This window comes from Lissotriton vulgaris, chromosome 4_1, assembly GCF_964263255.1.
Source record: "Lissotriton vulgaris chromosome 4_1, aLisVul1.2, whole genome shotgun sequence".
NCBI lineage: Eukaryota > Metazoa > Chordata > Amphibia > Caudata > Salamandridae > Lissotriton > Lissotriton vulgaris.
In genome coordinates this window covers 127871874-127897985 of record NC_141691.1, presented here as the reverse complement: position 1 = coordinate 127897985, position 26112 = coordinate 127871874, and the positions used below count along the sequence as shown (strand labels likewise).

At 47.9% G+C, this 26112-nt stretch overlaps 1 protein-coding gene across 1 annotated transcript in view; it reads right to left on the bottom strand.

The window, feature by feature from the left end:
• Positions 1-26112, bottom strand: part of ARHGEF9 (Cdc42 guanine nucleotide exchange factor 9) — a 1106557-nt gene that overhangs the window by 778553 nt on the left and 301892 nt on the right. Inside the window, exon 2 of the mRNA XM_086918380.1 lies at positions 23225-24894. Within this exon, the coding sequence (XP_086774506.1) occupies positions 23225-24835 (1611 nt within the window). The 5' untranslated portion in view covers positions 24836-24894. The remainder of the gene's footprint in view (positions 1-23224; positions 24895-26112) is intronic.

The window sequence follows — 26112 nt, the reverse complement described above, 5'->3', positions numbered from 1 at the left end:
GCACTGCACAACGTGTATGTAAGTGCAAGCAAGCGCAGCGCTCCTGGTCCCAGGGCCGTCAAGGTCCTAGGCATTATTTTTGGGTCAGCCCCGGTCCTGTGCTGTTTAAATGCAGCAGTGATGCGCATGCGCACGCTCACGCGCCACCACTACGCACTCTCGAAGTCTCGGCAGTGCTGCTGGGCGGGCAATTTTCTGCAGACAGTCCAGTTGGATGAAGGTGAGGAGACGCCCCATACAGATGAAAAATGTAATGTAAGTGTAAAACAATGTTGTTTCTATGATCGCACTTGCTTTCAGGTCAACCAACAGTCGGGGGTCATTACTAGTATATAATGTACGAGTGGGAATTGGAAATACACACACAACCACATGTAATGTCGTATTATTAAAAGACATGCTCTATGCTGACATTCTGCAGTCCTAGGGTTGGGTTTTCATGTTTAATACCAGGGAAAGGACGACAGCCATTATTTTGTCGATAAGTGGGAGGTTTGATTCTCAGGCTCACACTGAAAAAATATACAAAAACGTAAAGTGTATGTCTGCATTCTGCAGCCTTTCTTTTCTCAAGTGAATGGCTATCACTGAGCAATAAGAGTCATGCTACGTGCACTGCAGTTATCCAGGCCAGATATATATTCTACCTGCAATTTTTTAAGAGAGCGCATATCCAGTGCTGTGCAAAACACGTATGTGTTCTTTTAAGGCGCGCTAAGTGTGCGCCTTGCAAGGTGTGCGGATATTACATGAATGTAAACTCATCAATGCTTCATTAGTTCATGCACCTGACACTCGTTACAAATGCTGAACAGGGACCATTTTGCAGGAGTTTCTTTGACTCTTAAGAACACCAGTCTCACTTAGTTTGAGACCGACCGCCACTGCTCCAAACCGCCTACATAAGGAGGCCCTAGTGATAACCAGCAAAGTGCTGCAAAGCCATACCAATGGCATTGGTGCATGAATAGATGGGTGGGTGGCAGATTGGAAGAATGGCAAAGTAAATGCACGCATGGCAGCATGAATGGATGAAAGGCAAAGTGACTGAATGCATGATTGGATAGCAGAGTGGATGGATTGATGAATGAATGGCGGGATGGATGGCAGAGTGGATAAATGGATGGATAAGGAGCTGATGGATGGCAAAATGGATGGATGGCAGAGGGAATTGATGCATGCCAGAGTGGACGAGTGGGTGGTTGAATAACAGAGTGGATGGATTGATGGATAAATGAATGGCAGAGTGGATGGGTGGTTGGATAGATAGAAGAGTTGATAAATGGATGGGTGGCAGAGTGGATGGATGGTGAATGAGTGGCAGAGTGCTGTCAAGATCACTGTACTGTTTCTCAAACTTACCAATTCCCAGATCCAAGAGCCTCTTCCATATGATGGATGCCATGCTAGGGGATCTAATTTGAAATAATGAATGGTGCCGAGTAGCACTTTCCTTTCATAATTGAAACTACCCACGGATCAGGGAGGCCTGGGAGCCCTGCACTTCAAGCACTGCTATCTAGGGGTGCAACTTCAGCGGCTTTCTCATGAGCACTATCTCGCAGTGCAACTTCAGTGGCCTTCTCGAGAATTAATGTGTACAGTGTGGCCTATGTGACATTGGTTTCATGCATAAGGACCTGAGGGGTGTTTCTTAAATGACATGCATGGAGTGGAGCAAAAAGGAGATAGGTATAGCTTTGCTTATGTTTCTAAATACTGTTGTTGTTTGGTGGAGTGTGGGTGTAGAGTGTGATCTATGTGGGAGTTGTTTTGGTGTTGTGCTTGATGTCTAGCGGGTGGTTTTACAGCTGTGGTCTTGTAGTAGCAGTTAAGTATGGAGTGGTGTAAAGAGGAGGAAGGGATGCATTTACTTATGCGTTTAGCTACCATTTTAGTGCTGGTGGGCCTTCATCAACTAAGACTTCACCTTCGAGGTTTGCTCTATGCTTACGCCACAGTTTCACGCCCTTTCCTATGCAGAGGAGTAGAGAGTGGCGTTGTAACTTAAACTCTGCCAATCCACCCCTGCTGCTCACCGTAATTTTTCCCCAGATCTGGGGGATAGCCCCGGGCGCCAGAAGCTCTAGATACGCCCCTGTCCCGCCCTGAGCGTCTTTCATTAACTCCCGGGGAGGCCGAATTGGCGTCATCCCGCCAATCTAGCGTTTACTTGAAAAGACCATCCTTTTCCGGCATATCGCTCTAGCCGGCTGACGCCGGGACAGCGTTTCTTCTGCCACACTTTTTCTTCACGAATACGGCTAAGTGCTGCTGGTCTTTTCCAATGCATGCTGCCTTACTGTTGAGCCTTTTGCGCATTCCTCCCCAGATCGTTTATTTCCGCATTTCCTTCTTTGGACTGGATGCCTCGTGTATCCATGCACGGAGGACACCCCTTCAGCACCCGCTAGCCCTGAACCACCACGCGTTCCCCTGCGGATTCACTTCCACTTCAATCCTAAAGTGAACGCAACATCCGAAAACTCTGTTGCCTTCGGTAATTATTTTCATGTCCGCCCACCTAGCTGTCATTTCTTTTCCGACCTTAAATAGTTCCTTGCCCTTGGATGTATTATATATTATCTGGTTAAAATACTCTTTCTTGTTCTGTTGCAGCCATTCTTTTGCAGGTAGCAAAACGTTCGCCAACCAATATTGTCTGGGCGTGCTGATTATTTAAAATATAAAATTTATAAATTTAAAATATATTTTTTTGTCATTTACCAGACCCCATTGAGTTTCTGGTTATCTTCATATCTTTTCGCCTTGGTAAGAAGTTAGCACCTGTTCTCAGGCCTGGAGAATCATTTACTTTATTTAACTGCTCTTATCCAGCTGAGCCCTGTTTTTGCTTTCATTATGTCCAACAGACATCCTTATGGTGTTTATTGTTTTGATCTGCATTTTCGACTCTCCACATTTGTGTCCGTGTACAGTGCTCAGGTACTATGCTTCACTGCCAAATTTTCTTCTTACCTCCTATGGAGTGTACGTTACAGCCACCAGCGCGCTGTACGCACTGTCACAGGGTCGCAGGTAGTTGCCCTAACTAGGCCTCAGAAGGACGCTTTGCCAATGTTACATTTCACGAGTGGATTTCTTCATGTCAGCCTCGTGACGCCTGCCCACCCTGGACTCGGAACCCCTCTAGCATGCTTGACAGACGACTAATGCCCAGAACAAGCTGGTCATTCCTGAGGTGAGACTCTGAGAGCCGAGTGAGCAGCAAGGCAAACGCCTTACTCGGAATAATAATACAAACTAAGTTTGACTTTTACTTAATAAGCTTCTCCTGTGTTTATATCCAATTATCCACTGGAAGGTGCACTATGTTTTTTGGTCACATTTTCTCCGTAAAACCCCCATTTTAGACGTTTTGTGCCCCCATCCTGGCCAGCCTCAATCCCTCCCCCCTCCGTCCCCGTCCCTGCTCTGCTCGAAGGTGAGGGCGAGTGTGTCTTCTGTGTCTATTTATTTAAACTTTTCCACTCAGTGTTGCTTGCACGAATTCAAAGCGCATTTCATGAGTTTATTTCAGTCACTTTGAGAAGAGCCAAAAACTGTGTGGGAGAAACCATCGGGGGGTGGGGGGTAAAAGGCGACGAGGAAAGGGTTAAAAGAGCAGAAGGCGGGGGAGGGGGGTGCAGGCGGAGGGGGTGGATGGTGCAGACAGAGAGGGAGATGGTGCAGGGAGAGATGGTGCAGGTAGAGATGGTGCAGGCAGAGAGGGAGATGGTGCAGGCAGAGAGGGAGATGGTGCAGGTATGGGGTGAGACGGTGCAGGCAGGGGGTGAGACGGTGCAGGCAGGGGGTGAGACAGTGCAGGCAGAGGGTGAGACGGTGCAGGCGGAGGAGAGACGATGCAGGCGGAGGGGAGATGGTGCAGACAGGGGGAGAGATGTTGCAGACAGAGGGAGAGATGGTGCAGGCAGAGTGGAAATGGTGCAGGCTGAGGGAGAGATGGTGCGAGAGATGGTGCAGGCAGAGAGAGAGATGGTGCAGGCGGAGGGTGAGATCTTGCAGGCAGAGGGTGAGATGGTGCAAGCAGAGGGTGAGATGGTGCAGGCAGGGGGTGAGATGGTGCAGGCAGGGGGTGAGATGGTGCAGGCGGGGGTGAGATGGTGCAGGCGGAGGGTAGATGGTGCAGGCGGAGGGGAGATGGTGCAGGCGGAGGGGAGATGGTGCAGGCGGAGGGGAGATGGTGCAGGCGGAGGGGAGATGGTGCGGACAGAGGGAGAGATAGTGTCGGCGGAGGGGAAATGGTGCAGGCAGAGGGAGAGATGGTGCAGGCGGAGGGGAGATGGTGCAGGCGGAGGGAGAGATGGTGCAGGCGGAGGGAGAGATGGTGCAGGCGGAGGGAGAGATGGTGCAGGCGGAGGGAGAGATGGTGCAGACGGAGGGAGAGATGGTGCAGACGGAGGGAGAGATGGTGCAGACGGAGGGAGAGATGGTGCAGACAGAGGAGGAGGAGATGATGCAGGCAGAGGGGAAGATGATACAGGCAGAGGGGGAGATGGTGCAGGCAGAGGGAGAGAAGGTGCAGGCGGAGGGGAGATGGTGTGGACAGAGGGAGAGATGGTGCAGGCAGAGGGGAGATGGTGCGGGCAGAGGGTGAGATGGTCCATGCGGTAAGTCCTGAGGGGGTGACACCATGAGTTACCCGCACCGGGTGACACCAACCCTAGTGACGCCACTGCCACTCCTCATTCATTGACTGAAGAATCTTCATTTCTCTTGCATAAAGGAAGAACTCCATGGACAGGGGCTATCCTGGCATGGTTCAGAAAAGGAAGCATGAGGGGAGTTGATAAAAGAAAGAATGTGTGTGTAGAAATTACATGATATTGGGAGAGGGAGCGCAATGGGGAATACGAAAAGAGTGATAATTTCCAAAAGCAATGTGGTAGTGACGGAAGCAGGGATTGAAAAAAAGACAGATGACATACGGAGAATAAGTGACCGAGGGCCAGGAGACCAAAGAAACGCGAGGACTCAGTAATAAAAGTATATGCGCGTTAACAACGTTGATTCTGCAACCTGCTACTGCGTTTATTTCCATCCCTCCTGGTATTGTATTACGTTGTTAAATGTTCTTGTAAATACAGTATCATTGCTATTTCATCATAATGTTCTTGACAGGGATGTGATATGTTCTGGGTGAACAAGAGAATCAGGAGTTTCTGGGCTTCTGATAGGCAGTCATGGAACTGTGGTGGAAATACTCAAGACTTCAGTTGTCTGGAAAGCAGTTGAGAGGACCCATCGCCAACTGTTGTTATCTTTTCTTTTTCCATAAAACTCTTGTCTAGACCAACATTCTTGAAACATATTTCTCACACTGTCAGGAAAGACACATGCCTTCCACGGCAGCAATCTTTACAGTGTCACTGTGCGCCATCCTGCTGCCATTGGATAGATGTGGACTCCACTCAAACATGGCGGCTGCAAAGGACAATGAGCATGGAAACTGAACTGTGGCGTTGACTAGGAAGAGGTGTGGCGCTGCGGCTAGGGCGACTGACTCCGGAATCTGGGGATCACGGTTCGATCCCCGGCACCGGCGGCAGGTTAGCCCAGCACCATGTGACTCTGGGCAATAGCTTGCGTAATCTTCCCAATGGACCCCCAGTGCCTAGAGACCCTTACGGCTGATTGTGCGCTTTACAAATGCGGATTGTTATTATAAATCCATCCGATTATTTGAGTGATTCCGCAAAAGGTCAGTCTGACTCGCCCTGGCTTATCAACTGCCACTTATTTTGAGTGTCAGCCCCTTCATTTGATGGTAATTTGTGTAGAGTTCTGTTACAGTAATAAGGAAGTGTCTAGGAATTAGTCCCTTCGGGACACTTTCTCCTGTTACTCATAACTCATGGCAGACCCACTTGCCGGAGGTGCCACAGGCTGGCAGGATTGCCTACAGAGTGACGCAAAGAGAAGGCTCTTTTGCATCTCCCTTTAGTTCTGCAGACTGGCGGGTGCTTCAGAAACACCTTCATCTTCAGTTGATAACACTGTTATGTTCCTGGAGACCCGCCCCTGACGCCCTGGGCGTGGGGTGCGCTGGACATGTGACTCCCTATAATAAAAAGAGGTCTGGCACGCACGTAGGCATTCGGAAGCGCGCAGACCGAGCAACAAAGTTATTCCCAGTGTCCGACTGAGTTTATTCTAGGGCCACGTGTTAGGCCTAGTTAGCACTAGATGCCCCTGAGTGTAGGCCCCAGATCATTACCCCTAGGGCGATCACATCCCCTCAACAGGACACAACAATTGGCGACGAGGGTGGTTGCCGTCCCCTCGCTTGGGGTGTGTGTGTGCCCACTTTCGGGTGAGGCGGCTGCGAGCGTTGCCAATCGCGCGTGGTGCTCGTGCCTTGCGGTCCCACACGCCCCCGCACAGCGCGCCTGGAGAGACGACGACTGCCACCCCTGGCACTTTGGAGGTGAGCGGCGCTGCTTTGCTGCGCATCGAGGCCCGATTGGTCGTGTGCGGGTTGTCCCCCGCAGGATCTCCCCATCTGGTGCCGCACCGAGCTTGGTGGCACCTGCGCGAAGCGCACTTCGGCCCGCCTGGCAAGACGATCTGGGCAGCGTCCAGTACTGCCTGGCTGCTCGAGAGGACGTGGTGTCTGCCTGTCTCGAGGCGCTTCATCGCCATCCGACCCCGGAGCGCCGGTCGCACGCGCCCCGCTGCGTTTGCTGAAAGGCACACCGCGGTCACTGCCCGCACTGCCGGTGGGCATCGACACCTCCGTGCCAGACCCCAGCCGTCAGCGACATCCTCGAAGTGCCACTTTGGACCTCCCCTCGGCCGGCAACGGGCCTGATCAAGCGCGTTCTGGGCGATGGCTACCATTCCGCCCATTGAACCGTTTGTGGTGGAGGGCGCGCCCTCCACTCTCGCGCCGAAATGGAAGGAGTGGGTGGACAGGCTCCTAATATTCTTTTGAAGCCACAAAGGTCCATAAAGAACAGAAGCGGGCTATGGTCCTCCACCATGGCGGCAAGGACATTCATTCCATTGCTCGGACCCTCACAGAGGCGACCCCCAAGACTCATCACACCCTGATTAACGCTCTCAATGCGCACTTTGAGCCCATGGCGAACCAGGACTACGAACGGTTCATCTTCCGACAAGCACGGCAACTGCCGGAAGAGTCCCTGGATGTGTACCACACCAGACTTAAGAAACTGGCACTCACCTGTGGGTTCCAGGATGTGACGGAGGAGATCAGGGGACAGATAATACAGGGGTGCGCTTCTGCAAAGCTGCGAGAGAGAATCCTGGAGGAATCGGGGAAGCCTCTGCCCGACATTCTCACCCTTGGCCGCACGAAAGAGCTGTCCAAGGCCAGGGCGGCACACATGGAGGCGGCGCTACAAGCCAACGTGAAGGTGGAACCGATCAATAAGATACAGGTCCATACACCGTCCAAATGGCCCAAAAGAACGACACCCACCCAAGGCGGAGCCTCAGGACAGGCATGCGGTTACTGTGGAGGCCCGAGGCACCCGGCACCAGAATGTCCAGCACGGGGCAAGAGATGTTCAGGATGTGGCAAGATGAACCACTTCGAAAAAGTATGCCGGTCCAAGAGGTTCCGCAAGCCACGCCAGACGGTGCAAACGGTCGTGGAAGGTGAGCCCAACAACAGCGACATGGATGACGACGATGAGGAGGAGCAGTCAGTACACAAGGTGCACATGATCGGCACCGCCACCAGACGCACCAGGACACTGCCCCAATGCTCCATCCAGGTGGTGGATCAGGAGATCATGGCGGTAGTGGACAAGGGCGCGTCCATAAATCTTATGAGTGCGTCTCTCTACAGAACCATGCCTGCACCTCCGAACCTCAGCCCCACCCCCATAACTGTGTTTGCTTATGGTCAAGACGTCCCGCTCCGGATCCGTGGGAAGTTCAGGGCGGCAGTCCGCCATGGGGACAAGGTCACAAGAGCCAACATCTTCGTATCGGAAGAAGGCCAAGGCATGCTATTGAGCTGCAGGACAGCCGAAGACCTGGGGGTGGTCACGTTTGCCTTTGGAGTACATGAAGAGTCGGTGCAACAACTACTCATGGACTTTCCAGATTTATTTGAGGGAATTGGGTGTTTCAAAGGTCGTGAGATACATCTGCACGTGGACCCCACAGTGCAACCGGTGGCCCTGCGACACCGTCGCATTGCGTTCCACCTTCTGCCACTAGTGGAAGAAGAACTGCACAAGCTGGAAGCAGCCGGAATAACCGAGAAGGTGTCAGGCCCCACCCCCTGGGTTTCGCCCATTGTGGTCACGCGGAAACCAAAACAGCCGGGAGCGGTCCGGATCTGCGTAGATATGCGTCTCCCAAATGCTGCCATCAAACGGGAGCGCCATATCACCCCCACAATAGACGACTTAATCGGGGAGATGGCTGGAGCCTGCTGGTTCTCCAAACTGGACCTCCGTGCGGGGTACCATCAGCTGGTGCTCGACAAAGAGTCAAGGAACATCACAACTTTCTCCACCCACATCGGACTCCGCAGATACACCAGACTTAGTTTTGGATTATCCAGTGCGGCTGAAGTCTTCCAAAATGTAATTCAGGAACTGATTGCCGGCATACCTGGAGTGATAAATGTCAGTGATGACATCATGGTGCATGCCCGAACAATTCCAGGACACAATCACCGGTTGGCACAGGTATTCCGCAGGCTCTGCAGTGCGGGGCTCACGCTACACCGAGACAAGTGTGAATTCTTGCGGACCAAAATAGGGTTCTTTGGATACGTTTTCTCAGCTGAAGGCGTCAACCCCGATCCTGACAAAGTTAAAGACATCAAGGATGCGCCACCACCCACGACGGTTACTGAAGTCAGGAGTTTTCTTGGCATGGTAAACTACTGCGGCCGCTTCATCAAGGATCTAGCCAACCTAACCCTCCCACTGCGTGAGCTCACTAAGGACTCCACTCCGTGGAGCTGGGGACCGCAGCAGGAGAAGGCGTTTCAAGATATCAAGAGCTCCCTCTCCAGTAACACCACGCTGGCCCGCGAAACACCACACTCATCGCGGTGGATGCTGGACCGGCGGGGCTGGGGGCCGTACTGATGCAAAAGCCAAGGGATGAGATAGACTGGACTCCAGTTGCCTTCGCCAGTAGGTCCCTCACAGACACTGAACAAAGATACTCACAGATTGAAAAAGAAGCAATTGCAATTCATTGGGGATGTCGACACTTCCACCTGTATGTCTATGGGAAACCATTCACGGTGGTGACTGACCACAAGCCGCTGGTGGCTTTGTTCTCAGGGACTTCATCGAAACCACCCCCAAGAATTGAGAAATGGCTACTACAGCTGCAAGAATATAACTGCAACATCGAGTATCAACCGGGAGCGAAGAACCCGGCAGATTATCTGTTGCGCCATCCCAGACCCGCAACTCCGGAGGAGATGGATGAGGCGGAAGAAACAGAAGCATACGTGAAGTGGGTGGTGGCTAGGTCATGCCCGCGCCCCATATCCCTGGAAGATGTTGTGAGCGCCACGGCCCAAGACGCCTGCATACAGCGGGCCAAGGAACTCCTTCGAACTGCCAATTGGCATAAAGCCAAGGAGAGCTGGAAAGCGCTCACCCCGGAGGCTCAGAAAATTATGGAAAGTCTGTATCATGTCAGAGCTGAACTTAATGAAGATACGGCGGGGTGTTTGCTGCGAGGGCATCGTCTAGTAATACCCACGGCTCTCACGGGACAAGTCATACAGCTAGCCCATGTAGGTCACCAGGGGATGGTCAAGACCAAGGCCCGGCTGCGGATCAAAGTATGGTTCCCCCTCATGGACGACATGGTGGAGAGCGTGGTGAGGTCGTGCACTGCCTGCCAAGTTACGGGAGAAGTCTCCCGGGAAGCCCCCATAATCGTAGAGCCTCGACCACAGGGACCCTGGGAGTGGGTCAGTATGGACTTCGGCAGTCTCCCGGACGGAAGACACACGCTGGTGATGATAGATGATCACTCAAAGTATCCCGAGGTGGAAATTGAGTCAAGCACCAGTGCGGACTGTGTGATCCCCAAAATGGAAAAAATTGTTGCAACTCATGGTGCCATGAAGGAACTCCGAACGGCCAATGGACCACCATTCCAAGGGCAGGTTTTTGCTACCTATCTGTCATCCCTTGGGACACGTCACAGGCGCATAACACCTCGGTGGCCTCAAGCCAATGGGGAAGCTGAGAGGTTCATGAGGACAATGAACAAAGTCATCCGCATTGCTCATGACAAGGGACAGTCCGTGGAAATGGCCATTTTCACTTTTCTTCGAAGCTATCGCCAGACCCCACACTCCACAACGGGGGTTGCCCCGGCACATCTTCTCCTAGGGCGAGTGGTGACGGACTCCATTCCTCATCATCCCCAGTGGTCGCCTGCGGTGGTCAATGAGGAAGCAGTCGCAAGGAAAAGAAAAACCACACTTGAAAAGATCAGCCAAAGACGACGGGCGGTTCCACCCCAATTCAGACGAGGAGATGTGGTGCTTCTTCGTAATCGCATAACTAGTTGCAAGTTCAGACTCAATTATGAGAAAAGGCCGTGGCGAGTGATTGGGGTAAAAGGCACTCGCCTTACAGTGATCCGAGGACGAGAAATGGTGACTCGCAATGTGTCTCATTTTAAACTGTTTCACTCTGCAGCCACAGAGTCCAAGCACCGGCAGGGTGTTGAACAAACTGAAACTGCAACTAACACCCCACATGTGGAATCAACACCCAGTCACGAGGTCAGCCAAAGTAACGATCTGCAAGCAGCAAGTGAAGAAGTGGGAGGTGACGCGGAGGCCCTCGATGAGGCCCCAGATCCGGAGGGGGCCGACAGAGAGGCGCCACGTCCCGAGTCAGAGGCTGGAGCGGAAATGCTGAGTCACAGGGGGTCGCAGCGTCGACTGAGAAACAATCCCACCCCCTCCGGCTGGTTACGAGACTACTTCACGTAAGACTGTTCCCATTTGAATATGTATATGATCTAGGTACACCAGCGAACGAGGTGGTGCTGAAACTAATAGACGCTGAAGGCATCGGTCCTAATTATTACTGAGACCAGTTGAATATGTTTGAGTTTGATTGTTGCTGTGTTCTGATTTTTCCTTATTTTAGGAGGAATGTTATGTTCCTGGAGACCCGCCCCTGACGCCCTGGGCGTGGGGTGCGCTGGTCATGTGACTCCCTATAATAAAAAGAGGTCTGGCACGCACGTAGGCATTCGGAAGCGCGCAGACCGAGCAACAAAGTTATTCCCAGTGTCCGACTGAGTTTATTCTAGGGCCACGTGTTAGGCCTAGTTAGCACTAGATGCCCCTGAGTGTAGGCCCCAGATCATTACCCCTAGGGCGATCACATCCCCTCAACAGGACACAACAAACACCAGGTTCGCGCCTCAGGATCCAAGCTGGGCGATATAAAGCACAGTAGGAAAAGCCAGAAATGCAGAACTTGTGCCTAAGCATGGCCTCTCTTTCTGCGGTTTCATCTGGCTCCAGTAGTGTGTGGTACCCTGGTCAGCAGTCTAGTGCTGCTGGAATGTAAAGTGTTGAAGAATATGGTATGATGCTGGTAGAACAACACTCTGGCTAGAATGCTGTACACTGGCAGTTGCTGTTGGTTACTGAAAGAGAAAGATGGAGGCAACTCCCATGGTGCACGGGTCATACATTTTTGCATTTTCAAAATAATTCCTGCTTTAGGATTTTGTTTTTAAAAATACAAAAAGTATATGGATAACGTGGGCATTTATGTGGTGACCATATAAAGGATCTCTAAATGACATAGGTGTTTCCGTTGCACTGATTTATTTATTAAAATGTATGTAAGCCGATTTCTTTATATCACCAATGGATAGTTATAGTTAGGGCTGAATTTCCATAGATAATATACTTTTGTTTTGCTGAGAACTTTGGAGCCGTTTTAAGAATCTTCACAAAACGTTTTTTAAAATGTGCTCTTTTTTGCCTTGTTTCTTCATTGAAAGTTTCCGGGTAATCCGTGAAGGAGGGGCTGAAAAAAAGGGGGTCCCAAAATCCAAAATCCCGATGCATTTTCCATAGACTGTTTTGGAACACAATATCGCAAAACTGCTTGAATGGAATTGAGCCAAATTTGGCAGGAGGCTAGAACTTCTTTCAGAAAGTGTGTGTTTTCTTTGTGATTTGGTTTTAATCCATTCAGGAGTTTATGACGAATGATGGTAAAAAATATTTGTATATCTGGACGGTAGGGTTTGAGGGACTCTTGTGAGAGTCCAGCGAGCTCAAATTAAACAAGCACTGGTAAATGCATAAGGTTTTGCCTATGTGATTAATAATTAACTGTGTTTTGTTGTAAATTATAGCTTGCTGAATAGTTGTACAATATAAGTTACAGAAAGTCTGTTGAAGTGTTATGACTGGTTTATGTACATAAAGGCAATATATTGTACTGTTACTAGTGGTATAGAGCTGGTAAGTAATAGCAACATTTTGAAACATAAAGTGAAAGAGGGAAATAATAGAATTAATTGATGTAATGACAATATTATGTGTTAGAGGAGTTCTGACAACATTTGGGCCAAGTGCCACTGCACCTGCTGCACCATTCAAATCATGGCCCTAGTTCCTGCAAGATAACTGCATTTGTAAGTGCCTGTTTAGTAGTACAATATTGCAATATTTGGTGTTTAGAAGAGTTATGACAAATTTTGGGCCCAGTGCCACTGCAACTGCTGCTCCAGTTAAATCATGGCCCTATCGCCTGTAAGGTACCTGCACTTGTGACTGCCTGTTTAGTAGTAAAAATTGCAATATTTGCTATTTAATGGGATTCGTAAAGCTTTGGGTCCCGGTGTCACTGCACCTGCTGCTCCATTGAAATCCAGGTATTAGTGTCTGCAAGGTATTTGCATTTGTGACTGCTTATTTAGTAATTAAATATAGCAATATTTGGTGTTTAGAGGAGTTGTGACAACTTTTGGCCTCTGTGCCACTGCACCTGCAGCACCATTGAAATAATGGCCCTGGTGCCTGCTAGATAGCTGCACTTGTGACTGCTTGTTTAGTAGCAATATTCTGCGTAAAGTGGCGTCCCTAGAGCTTTTGGTCTTGGTGCCACTGCACCTGCTGCACCATTCAAATCAAGCCCCTTTTAATTGCAAGATAACTGCTCTCGAGACTTCCTGTATAGTACTAAAATTTAGCAATATTAGGTGTTTAGTGGGGTGTCTAGAGCTTTTCGTCCTGGTGCTGCTGCACCATTCAAACCCTATTGCCTGCTAGCCTAGTACTTGAGTGGTTCCACAAAAGATCAGTCTGACTCTGCCTATCAATCGGCCAGTCCATCAAAACCAAAACACTGCTTGTCTCCTGTCCATCGAGTGAAGTGTGAAATGTCTGTATTGATTGTGATTCAGTAGCAAATGAGTGTGTGATGTTCAAAGTACATCCATATCTGTAATGGCTCATCAGTCCTTGCTGTTAAAAAAAGCTATGCGAGATCCATCTCCTAGCAGAGTCTCTACCCATGCTTGACAACTGCCACTCATTTTGAATGACAGCCCCTTCCTTCAATGGTAATTTGATTTACAGCAATAAGGAAGTATCTAGCATTGGGTCCCTTCGGGGCACTTTCTCCTGTTACTCATAACTCATGGCAGACCCACTTGCTGGAGGTGCCACAGGGTGGCAGGTCTGTATACAGAATGGCGCAAAGAGAATGTACTTTTGCATCTCCCTTTAATTATTCAGACTGGCGGGTGCTTCAGAAACACCTTGGATTTCTCCAACTCGCTTCATCTTCAGTTGATAACACCGGGATCGCGCCTCATGATCCAAGCTGGGCAATATAAAGCACAGTAGGAAAAGCCAGAAATGCAGAACTTGTGCCTAAGCATGGCCTCTTTTTCTGCAGTTTCATCTGGCTCCAGTAGAGTGTGGTACCCTGGTCAGCAGTCTAGTGCTGCTGGAAGGTGAAGTGTTGAATAATATGATATAATGTGGAGAAGTGTGGCTCAGGGGTTAGAGGCGGCAGACCCGGAAGCTGAGATCGGCCCTGGACCAGGGTTCAATTCCCCACCTCGACGGGGTTGGGCTCAATATAATTCCACGGACTCGATAATTCTCGCTCCGGTGCCTACTCGACTCACGGGTTCACACTCTGCGACTCTGGGCAGTAACTTGCTTAATCTCCACAACGGCCCCTCGCGGCGGGAAGCCTGGCTTTCACCTTGTGGATACCCTGCCGGGGTTATCTCACAGGGGAATACCAGGACAGGTTCCCTAAGCAAGCGCATAGATGCCTGCGATGTGGGCGATTTGCGCTATATAAATACATGTACATTTACATTTATAATGCTGTTAGAACATGCTGCACCATTCAAATCATGACCCTATTGCCTGCTAGGTAAATGCACTTGTGACTGTTTTGTTTAGTAGTAACATGCAGCAATAATCTGGATTCAGTGGGGCCCCTAGAGCCTTTGGCCCCAGTGCCACAGCACATGCTTCATCATTCAATGCAAGTCCCTTTTAACTGCAAGGTAACTGCAATTGTGGCTGCCTGTTTAGTGGTCAACTATATCATTATTATGTGTTTAGAGGAGTTCTGACAACTTTTAGGCCTGGTGCCACAACACCTGCTGCTCCATTCAAATAATGACCCTGTTACCTACAAGGTAACTGCAATTGTGCCTACCTGTTTAATAGTAAAATATAGCAATATTTGGTGTTTAGATGAGTTCTGAGAACAGTTTGGCCCGGTTCCACTGCACCTGCTGCACCATTCAAATCATGATTGTAGTGCCTTGAAGATAACTGCACTTGTGACTGCCTGTTTAGTTGTAAAATACAGCAATAATCGGTGTTCAGTTGGGTGCCTGGAGATGTTTGTCCTATGGCCACTGCACCTGTTGCACAATTGAAATCATGACCCTAGCACTTGCTAGATAACTGCACTTGCGGCTGCCTGTTTAGTTGTAAAATATAGCAATATTAGGTGTTCAGAGGAGTTCTGATAACTTTTGGGCCCGGTGCCACAGCACCTGCTGCACCATTCAAATAATGACCCTGTTGCACGCAAGATTACAGCACTTGTAACTGCCTGTTTAATAGTATATAGCAATATTTGGTGTTTGATGGAGTTGTGAGAAATTTGGCCCTGGTGCCACTGAACCTGCTGTACTAATTAAATCAAGCTCTTTTGAACTGCAAGGTAACTGCAATACTGACTGACTATATAGTAGTAAAATATAGCAATATTTGGTGTTTAAAATAGTTCTGACAACTGTTGGGCCTGGTGCCACTGCACTTGCTGCACCATTCAAATCGTGACCCTGTTGCCTGGAAGGTAACTGCACTGGTGACTGCCTATCTAGTAGTAAAATATATCAACATTAGGTGTTTAGTGGGGTGCCTAGAGCTTTTGGTCCTGGTGTCACTGCACCTACTGCACCATTTAAATCATGACCCTGTCGTCTGTAAGGTAACTGCACTTGTGACTGCCTCTTTAGCTTTACATTTTTGCAATAATCTTGGTTTAGTGGGGTCCCTAGAGCTTTTTTGGCCCCGGTGCCCACTTCACCTGCAGCACCATTTAAATCAAGTCCCTTTTAATTGCAAGGTAAATGAAATTGTGACTGCCTGTTTAGTAGTCAAATATAGCAATATTATGGTGACATCTTTTGGGCTGGGCGCTGCTGTACCTGCTGCACCATTCCAATCATAATCCTATTGTCTGCAAGGTAACTGCAGTTGTGGCCGACTGTTTAGAGGAAAAATATAGCATATCTCCTGTATATTACCTTTATTTTTCGAATGCAATGTTTATTACAACATTTAGAAATTGATGATAATGACCAAATAGATTACGCTGAAAAAATCAATCCGATAATGCCTACAAAGTGCAAAGAAAGGTACAGAGGCATGAATAGGAAATACCACAAACGTTCTAAGGCTAAAGCATCTGCTGCACACAACTAACTATTAATAAGCAAGCATTCCAGCATAGTGTTAGAAGCTGACTGCCTTCTCTGTGGGGAGAGATCTTGTCTCAACAGTGAATGGGGCTATTGAAAATGCTGCAGCCCGGGGAAGTTAACAAAAAACAAAAGGTCCACACAAAAACGAATTGACACAGTCATTTGGATTTGGGATCTTATAAGAGCCCCCTTTTAATGTATATTAAATACAAAAGATTTCCTAAGCACAGAGCAAGCGCTGTGTAGGCAAAACCTAAAAACAGAGCTTTCTGATTAGCCTAGACGCCATTTTTTCCTTGGGCTATCTCACTCGCGGCTGAGGGTCTTTGCAGGAGCGAGCACTCTGATTGGCTGGCTGCAACATGAAAGAAAATGTTGCAGCGGCCATTACAGGACTATGGGGCTATTACAGGGCTCATGTCCTGTAAATGATTAAAAAAACCAATATAAGGGATACCCTCCCCCTGTCTCCTTGTGGCCAATATATATATATATATATTTTTATTCTGTGATTCTTCGGGACTCCAGAGGGATTGTGTGGGAAAAAACAATAATGGCACAGCAATTGTATTTTTTAAATAATATGACCTCCGGTCTAGGCCAGGACCTAGGCATCAATTTATAAAATGATTTGGGTAGGAGGGCATGTGTGCCCCCCCCTCCCCAAGCCGATCATTGCCCTTGGGCCTGGTGTAAATATTAAAGGGGAGGCCTGCTTGCGGCCCCCTCCCCGAGACGATCACAGCCCCAGGGACTCCATCCCCCGGGGTCAGGTGTATATATTGAAGGGAAGGAGGGATCACCTCCCCCCCTCCTCGAGCTGAACATAGACTCAGGGACCCCATCTCCCAGGATCATGAGTAAATGTTAAAAGGGAGAGGGACACTTGACCCCCTTGTCTTCCGGGCAGGCCACTCACAGGACACTGTTTCCCTGCCCGTGAGACCTGGGGCAGGGAAAACTTGTCTGCTCCCACAAGGGAGGAGTTTTAAAAATACTCCCGCCAGGAGTGGAAGCAGATATTTGTTTCCCTGCCTGCACCTGTGTGGGCAGGGAAACTCAAACTGCTCCCGTCCAGCAAGGGTAGTGAAAAATACCTGCTCCCGCCAGACAGGGGCAATGCCAGCTCAGGAAGTACCCAGGATGGGTGCATGAGGAGGGCCAGGGGGCCCGCGGAGGCCCTGGGGCTTTCCCTGCATGCCCGAATGTCCTGTGGGTGCCAGAGGTGCAACTCGAGTGAAATTTCCACGGGACAATAAATTTTTTGGGTGGGGGCTAATTCTTCCAGCAATTGGGAGAGTGAAGATGCAGGGGCTCTAAGATGGGGTGAAAGAACAACAAAGCCTCGTTAACAAGTAAATGGCCTTTTAAAGACCTGTGTAGTACTCAGGTGCGGCTGTGCGTGTGCCCGGGCCGACCCACACGACCGGACTGAAGCCCTTTGAGCCCAATGGGCGTTGCGCGCCTGATGGGACAGGTGTGTCCGGGGCTCCCACCTTAGTTCCCCGGGGGATGGGGTCCTAGGGACCTGCAATGACTCGGGGACCTGGGGGGCACAAATCTCTCTAGCTATCCTATTAAACAGCTAATGTAGCTTACCAGCACCCTGAAATTTGCTGTACACACACACACCTCTGCAGCAAGGGTCTCAACCCCCTCGGCCATCTTACAGGGTAGGCCATTTAACCACGCCTGAAGAGCTTTGCTATGATGTGTAAGCTTGTCTATTTCATTGGGGGCAGAGTTTGTACAAGAAAATGCCTACACTGAATTTGCAGCTCAATACGTCACCTTTTTTTCTCTCTATTGTGGCTCCATCTGCTATTTCTGCCATTTCTACTATCATTTTCTGGGTTGCCTGAGTAAATGTTTACATCACTGTTTTTCCTGCTCATACCAATATAAATATGTGTGATGAAATATAAACATATTCATTGAAAATATGCAATAACACAAGGCTGTATGGAATGCCTTGTAAAAAAAACTGTAATGTACCAATTAAATGCCCACACCCTGTCTTCTTTTGATACACTGGTCTGAACCGGAAATATTTATTTTAAAGCACTGTCCTGCGCTTTTTGAAATACGAAAAAAAGAATAAACTCTAAGACTACATAAAGCAGATTGCCCCAAATGGTTTACGACAATGAGCTGGAACGTGACGGCATGAAAACCCCTTCCTGAAAGAGCGCATCCTACAATTCGATCTGTGAAATGTGTGCCTCCAAGTTCACATTAAACCCCAGTAGAGGGCAGTAAAGGATCGAAGTGGAAGCACATTTCCCAGACTATGTCCAAATGAAAATCAACGCGCGCCCGCTGCAAAAGCAAATTAAATGTCAGAAAACAGTTAATGAAATTTATCAGAGCTATTCTGAGCTGTAGGCTCGCATTGGTAAAAAAAACATGAAAAAAGATAGTTGGAGGAAAGAGAAACAGACTCCCTACAAGTGAAGTACACTGTTTTTTTTACTGCGTAAAATGTGGTGTTATAGCCAGAGCAGCCGACTTTGGAACTGGTGAAACGGTTCGAGTCTCGGCGTGGGCTCACCATCCTGTGATTCTGGGCAAATCACTAAGGGCCAGATGTAGGTAATCCCCGATTACCGATTCTTAAATACCGAATAATACCGATTCGGTATTTAAGAACTGGCAATCGGGATGTAGGTATATTTACCGAATCAATTACCGAATCGGTAAGATTCGGTAATTACCGAATCGGTAAATACCGATTCGGTAATTGCCATTGATTCCTATTGGCCTCGAGGCCCATAGGAATCAATGTCAATTACTGAATCGGTAAATACCGATTCGGTAAAATTGCCGAATTTACAAGGGGGACAGGGTGTCACTTTGACACCCTGTTGCACCCCTGATTCTGGCTTGTGTGCAATGTGACACACATACATGCCCTTAGGGCATGTATGTGTGCCACATGGCACAGGTGTACATGCACAGATGTGCATGTACACAGGAATTCGTTATTTACCATGAGATAGTATTTCATGGTAAATAACGAATTCTTAAGGGCCTGTGGCACTATTTTAAGTGCCACCTACACCTGGAATTACCGATTCGGTAAATATACAGAATCGGTAAATTTACAGATTCTGTAAAATTCGGGCCCCCTACATCTCAAAAACCAATTACCGGTCGGTAACGGCCGAAATCGGCTGTTACCGACCGGTAATTGGCGGCCTACATCTGGCCCTTAATCTCCCTGTGCTTTCCAAAAATAAATGTGTCCTTGTGTAACTTAACTGGTGCTCATGTAAAGCGCTCCAATACCTTCCGGTCTCGTTCGTGCTATTTAAATCTGAAGAAGAAATAGTGTCACTGGGACAGTTCTAAACATCCCACTGTATAGACGGTACTAGACATATTAACAATTTAAGCAAAAGAGAGTTAATCCAGCAAAGTCTCTGAAGGAAGGGTTAAAACAGAGCTGTCCAGGTTGGAAAGTAGGCGCAGGGCAGCTTGCTCTCCATTGTCCCTGGAAGCAGGACCGCCATAGGCTGGGCTTGTGCTCGGGCCGCCCGGTAGGCTGGGCGTGTGCTCGGGACGCCTGGTGGGTGGGCGTCTGCTCGGGACGCCTGGTAGGTGGGCGTCTGCTCGGGACACCTGGTAGGTGGGCGTCTGCTCGGGGCGCCCGGTAGGCTGAGCATCTGCTCGGGATGCCCAGAGCTTCAAAGAAAAGTCTGACACCAGCGTGAGAGAACTGCTTCTGCATTCCATCCTCCGTGGCTGCTGCATTCTTTTTATTCTTTCAATCATGTTATCCAACTGTTGAGTATGTTGTTGCGTACCCTTAGTTTGAGGACTAATGGCCATATTTACAAGAAAGTAACGCAGCGCAGCATCACACGCCATTTGGTTGCTCCGGGTAGGTCACTTTCAAAGCACAGGAATGTGTCATATTTACAACACTATGACATCGCTGAGATTGCCCCAGTGCTGGCGCACTACTGGCTGCCATACGCCAATGCTGCACCCTTGTACCATGGTGCAAGGGTGTCTGCATTTTAGGGAGATTGTTTTTGTGCAGGAAGGGGCACCTTCCTGTACAAAAACAATCCCAAAAGATGATTTTTCCCTCTTTCTATGTGTGCTGAAGAATACAGCATGCATAGAAAGGGGAAGAAACAAGGAGAAATAAAAGAATTTTGCCTCGATGCGCCTCATCACACCCCCTCTGCGGAGGCGTAGGATTCTTCTGGTTTACGAAACTTTGTAAATCCGGGAATGCGGCGGAATCCATGGGTGTTGCGTGGGAACACCCAGGGAGCGCCCCTTTCACACACAGTGCTGTGTGAAAAGGGGCCGTATTTATAGGGCCACGAAAAGCCACGCAGGTGCAAAAAAAGTGACGCACTGGTGGTGCATGGGGCTTGTAAATTTTCCCCAGAGTGTGGGAACAGTGGTTGGGAATGGAGGGCTGTGGCAAGCACCAGTTTACGCTCAAGTAGGCTAAAGTATCCGTCACTGACGTGAGAAATCTGCCTGCCAAAAGCCACACATCCCTTGTTCACAGGGACAACTGCAGCCTGACCGACCCCCACTGCCCCTACCTGCAATGCCACATGCCATTACCTATGTTATAGCTTCACTCTCCGGCAATGTGCCAATTTGGTCTATTCTGTGTTACCCCAAGCTCCAATATTGGCCTGTGAGACATATTATTACTTTAATTTTAATGTATATTGATTTTTTTTAAACTTGGTGCTTTTTCTCCAAAATAGAAAGACAGCACTACCATGTGGTGGACTAGGGGAAGTAACTGCAGGTGTAGAGCAGCGAGTGCCAGTGCTGAGCACCGGAAAACACAACACAATATAAGCACTGCTGATTTCCCTCCTACTGGCTTCACAACTGGTGCCTGTCACGAGGGAGACAAAAACTCAACCACTATAAGTAGGTATTATATTCTGGGTACAGTTGCCTACTTAACACAGGAACAAGAATGTGAAAGGAATATTCCATACAATCAAACGTTGACCATATTAGCATGTGTAGGCATAGTCTTTTTGTATTCTATTCTTTCGTTGCATTTTGATTCGCATATTTCTGTGTTCTGTGTTCTTAACCCCTTGCCTGCTGATGACGGAACCGCTCCGTCATCAGCTGCGGTGGCGCTGTACTGATGACGGAGCAGTTCCGTCATGGCCCGCTCGGAGCGCCTGCGCTGAGCGTTCCATTGAGCGGGACGGGCCATGACGGAACTGCTCCGTCATAAGCACAGCGCAACCGACGCTGGTGACGGAGCGGTTCTGTCACCAGCATGCGGCCGCCGCGCGGCCGCCCCGCCCCCTTAGCACTGCGGTGGAATAGCCGCCGCAGTGAAGGGGTTAAAGGAAATATAAAACTGCAAGTATCAGAATGCAAAGATCTAAAAGATGAGCTACATCAGTGTCCTCCAAAGTCGGTCCAGGAATGCTGGATCCATGCCAAATTTTTAACATATTCCTATTTAGATAAATGTAGTCGTCTTAAAAATCTGGCAAAGATCCGGGCCTTCAGGAAAACCCTGAGCTAGACGTATCTGACATGGGGTAATAGGATTTCTGGGTATATGACACTGTTTCGCCACATCCGCTCCCCCTATCTTTAAACTTGCCTGTGCTATAGCTTGGGAATTCTAGAGTTCTTGTTTGGCCAAATGGAAAGAGTTTTGCTTCACGCAGAAATTTCTTCAATACCCCCAATGAAATATGAGGGTGTTGTTTTTCGCAGCCATTTTGGATACCTACGTCAGCTGAGTGACACTAATGCTTCATTACAAGTTGGTCGCAACTCCTGATTTGAGCTTGAATCTCAGTTTCTGCTCCAACCAGTGATAAGTGCACACCATGTGGGTGCTTGTATCAGCTGAAACCAGACACAGACAATGTGAGCAAAATGCACGGAATCTGAGTTTAAACACCCTGGAAAGGGCGAAACACTCACATTAGCAGGTTATCCCATAATCCGAGGTGCAATAATTGTGCACTGGTTAAATACCACAAGCAGTATTACAATTGTGGGTGTGCAATTACCTCCACTGGTTTTGCACAAGAGTCAAATTGACCCTCCACAGGGGGGAACATAAATTGGGTGTGAAAACTCCTCACTTACTGAACTGAGCACCCCATCAGAAGTGTGACAAAGAGGCGAAGAATGGATTGGTGGGGGAGTGTACTTTTGAGGAGGATAACCAATCAGAGTGGACACACTAGCCTATAATTGTAACTCCCTTAATGTATCATAAAGTCACCTACCAGGTGTGCAGGCCTGCCTGTGGGCTGTGCAGTCTCCCAGCCTCTCTGAGCACTCCCAGGGGGCGTGTGGGAACCAGGTCTATCAGATACTTACACTCCTGTGAGTTGACTCCTCTGCTGTCCACTGACACTATTATTTTTAATTATCCGATGTACAATTTTATTTTATGTGTATAGAAGTGTTTATGGCATTAACTAACTGAAACAAATTCTACAACTGCAGCCTCTATGAGCACTTTGAGAGAAAATTGATGGAACCACTATCTGCCTGTTCAGTAATCAGGGACTTTGTTGGACTGGGTCACAGTTTAACTCAGGGTGAGTTAGGTCTTCAGTCTACACATTTGTAACCAAGATAACTAGTGATTTCCTGTAATACCTTGAGTATAAAGCAATGAGCATCTGGCTGTGTTCACTTGTAGTGGGGCAGCATGTCCAACTTTGAAAGTTTGCTATTCGAAGAGGGAACAAACGCAGGATGCCCACTGGAAGGGAGAAGAAGGGAGATGGTATGGGCTCGTAGCTCAGCCGGTGATGCTTGGATCTGGGATATTGGGCAATATCTGGCCCTAGGACACAAATATTGTGTTTCTGGGCAAATTACGAAACCCTATGTGCTGAAAAATGGACATATGGGTTAAATGTCACGCAGTCGTAAATATATTAATATAATGTCTTGTGCAATTCAAATCTGCATATCCCCAATTGGTTAACACATTCATAGATGGTCTTGCATCACCTCCCATTAATGCATATCACTAAATTGATATCCAGCTGTGTTTGGGCTATATAAAATACCAAATACATTGACACTTCTCTCATGTGAGTCTTTTTACCTTGTTAAAGCATATAGATGAGTCTGACATCAATCAAAAACATATTTTATGAATAACAATCCCTATTTAATTTCTTTGTGGGAAATGAATACATATATGTTCATATTATGCATTATCCAAAGTATATGATGGAAACTTGGTTCATACCTTTTCATCATCATTGGACGAGCTAGTGGTCGACAGGCTCAGCGAAGAATTGTGAGACCCATTGAACTCCGAGCCCTCTGAAGATTGCTCTTCCGGTGATCCTTTTTCGGCAACTAAACTGTTGGTGTCCTCAGTGATGGCAGTCTCTGTTCGTCCCAGGGAGCTTTTCTCTGGTCCGTCATCTTCATCACAGCTGTCCCTCACCACATACACTGCGGTACACATACCTTGCGTATCCAATAAGGTACTGGATTCAGTTTGATGACCTGATGAGTATGGCTCAGGATGAGGCTGTTCAACAGACAGCGGGACATCTGTCGAGCAACCAGTGTCCTCAGTTAAATCAGAGGGGCACGTACTCTCAAAAAGGTCCAAGTGCAAGCTTTGTTTTAGCACATCCTGTAGCGGTGTCGAACTTCTCGGAGTTTGGTTGTCTTGTATTCCAGAATCAGGAGATTGGAGAGGAGTGATTTTAGAATAAACCACCTGGAGTTTCTGATTCTCTATTAACAATGAGCTATGTTGGGAAGTTCTCACTTGCTCTTGGTACACTGGTATGGAGGAAGACGCTTCCTCGTTAGAAGGCACTCTGGAAGACCCTCTCCATTTTCTTGCTGCGACTGCTACATTGTTGAAGAATCGAAATACTCCCCCCAGATTTTTGGCTTTGGTTCCATTGTTCGATCGCTGAGGTTGCTCACCTCGTTTATCGAGGTCAGAAGAAGAATTAGATACGTTATCAATTCTATCCAGAGATTTTATATTGTCTATGCTGGGTTCATCCAACTTTGAGTTATCTTTACTAGTCCGTGAGATCCCTTTCAGATAACTCCAGACGTCAGTGCTCCTTCCTCTCCGGAGTTCTGGCTGGATCTTATTGCACCTTCTCTGAATTTCTCCCTCGGCTATGGTCGAACTCTTTGAGTTTTCAAAATTAAAATCCTGTCTCCTGCTTGAAGGCAGTGTGCTGCTGTTGCCGACACCTGCTTCCCCGTGCAGTCGGACATTGCTATCCCTCAACCAGCGACTGTCATTAGGATCAAAGTCTGATGCAGTGATGTTCAATTCCACGTCTTCGAAGGAGGAATCCAAGTCATCGATGTATCCTGCATAGGAATGCCGAAAAGGCCTTTGACTCTCCACTAACCTCCTCGTCCTGTAGATCGAACTCAGCCTGTCTTCCTCCTTGTTTTCTATAGAAATGCCGGTCACTGTGGTTTCTGAATGTTTCTCAACTGAGTTCTTAGAGAAGTTGGAAGAACGCAATCTCTTGATAGACCTCATCCTCTCAAAGAAGGACATCCTTGGTTTGGGGTCTATGATCTCACCAGTTAAGATCATGGATTGCGGCCGCTTGGCACGACCGGAGTTCAATCTCTTTCTGCGAACAAATCCCCAGATTCGAGTGCTTTTGGCCTTTTTCTCATACTTGACGGCCAACTCTTCAATTGATGGTTCCATGGTCATCCCATTGGTGTCACAGCGGTCACAGTCCGAGATCTTCATACTGTCAATGTTTTTTTCCTCTGATTTGGTTTTGAAATTTCTTTTGACATAGCCATTTCTAGCTAGGGGTACAGCAGCTTGTGGAGTGTCATCTTTCATTGCCATATCACTTTTCAAATGGTGAAGTACACATCACATGACCGTGTGCTTTTGTTGCGAAAGTTCTACAGAGAAAAAGAGAAAACACTAGAATTAGACATTTTACCTCCTTGTATCTCTTTAGAGCAAAAACATATAAGTTCCAAAAGAACCTGCCTTTTTCAAGAACATCATTACCAACATGTGTGCATGTGATTCAGATTACACTGCATTATAAACCTTGCAATGTCTTCCACTGATCAGGATTCCAAAAACATATATTTACTTAATTGTGATGGATAAAACGAATACAAATATGCCTCTAATCAAAAAAGCTAATAAAAAATTGCTCAATTGCTTCCATGGTGTGCTCTGAAAGTAAACATTTCTCATATAAAGAGCGGACTTGGCATATTTTTTGCCACAAGCACCAAATATTTTACCATTTTGTTTCACCCTGCCATTTTTGATGTGTGAAAATAATGTTCCACTGTTGATAGCTGAACTTGGTGTCTCACATTGGAAAAACAGCTAAACGGAAAAAGCTGATCAACTGAGTGAGGATTTTATGTCGGACACATATTCTTTCCTCCTAGCCAGACCCATTTACTTTATTACCATTGGACAGCCCTTCAGAAAGTATATTTTATTTTAGAGTTCCTACTTTCAGGGACTTTACAAACCTTCCCGAAGTATGCATGGAGATTTGTCTGCAAGCTCTGGCAGAGGGAATTCGCCAGCTATCATCATGTATGACCTATGACCTGTGACACCTGCTCCCTGGTTGGGTTATTCCCTGATGATTTGGATTTGAACAAGATTGATAGCGCGCAGCAAATGCCCGTGGGCTTCAAGGCGCTAATGAATTCCTGCTGTGTACGATTTTCTTTACAATTCTGATTTGCTTCCACACATGATATATGAGTGTAAGTTAGCCATACTAATGTTTTCAATTACTCATTCAGCATTCTTATCTGAAATCTTGCTTGTTTCAGCCACCACTTTCTCATTACTTCGTTCACATCGCCTGATCTGCTTTGTAAGTGAAAAAGATGGTTTGTATGTTTTCCCAGTGAAAGGGAATTTAGCTGCTCGAGGAAAAATTTGTTGGCTTTTAGGGGGTACTATAATATAGCCTTATAGCCCGCCGTAGAGGGCTATACCCGCTATTAAAGGCCATCTCCAGCGTTAAAGACCCCGAGCCGAAGGCGAGGGCCTTTAACAAGGGAGAGGGACTTTAATAGCGGTATAGCCCATCTACGAAGGGCTATAAGTCTATTAGAACATTCTGTCACCAGAGGAAA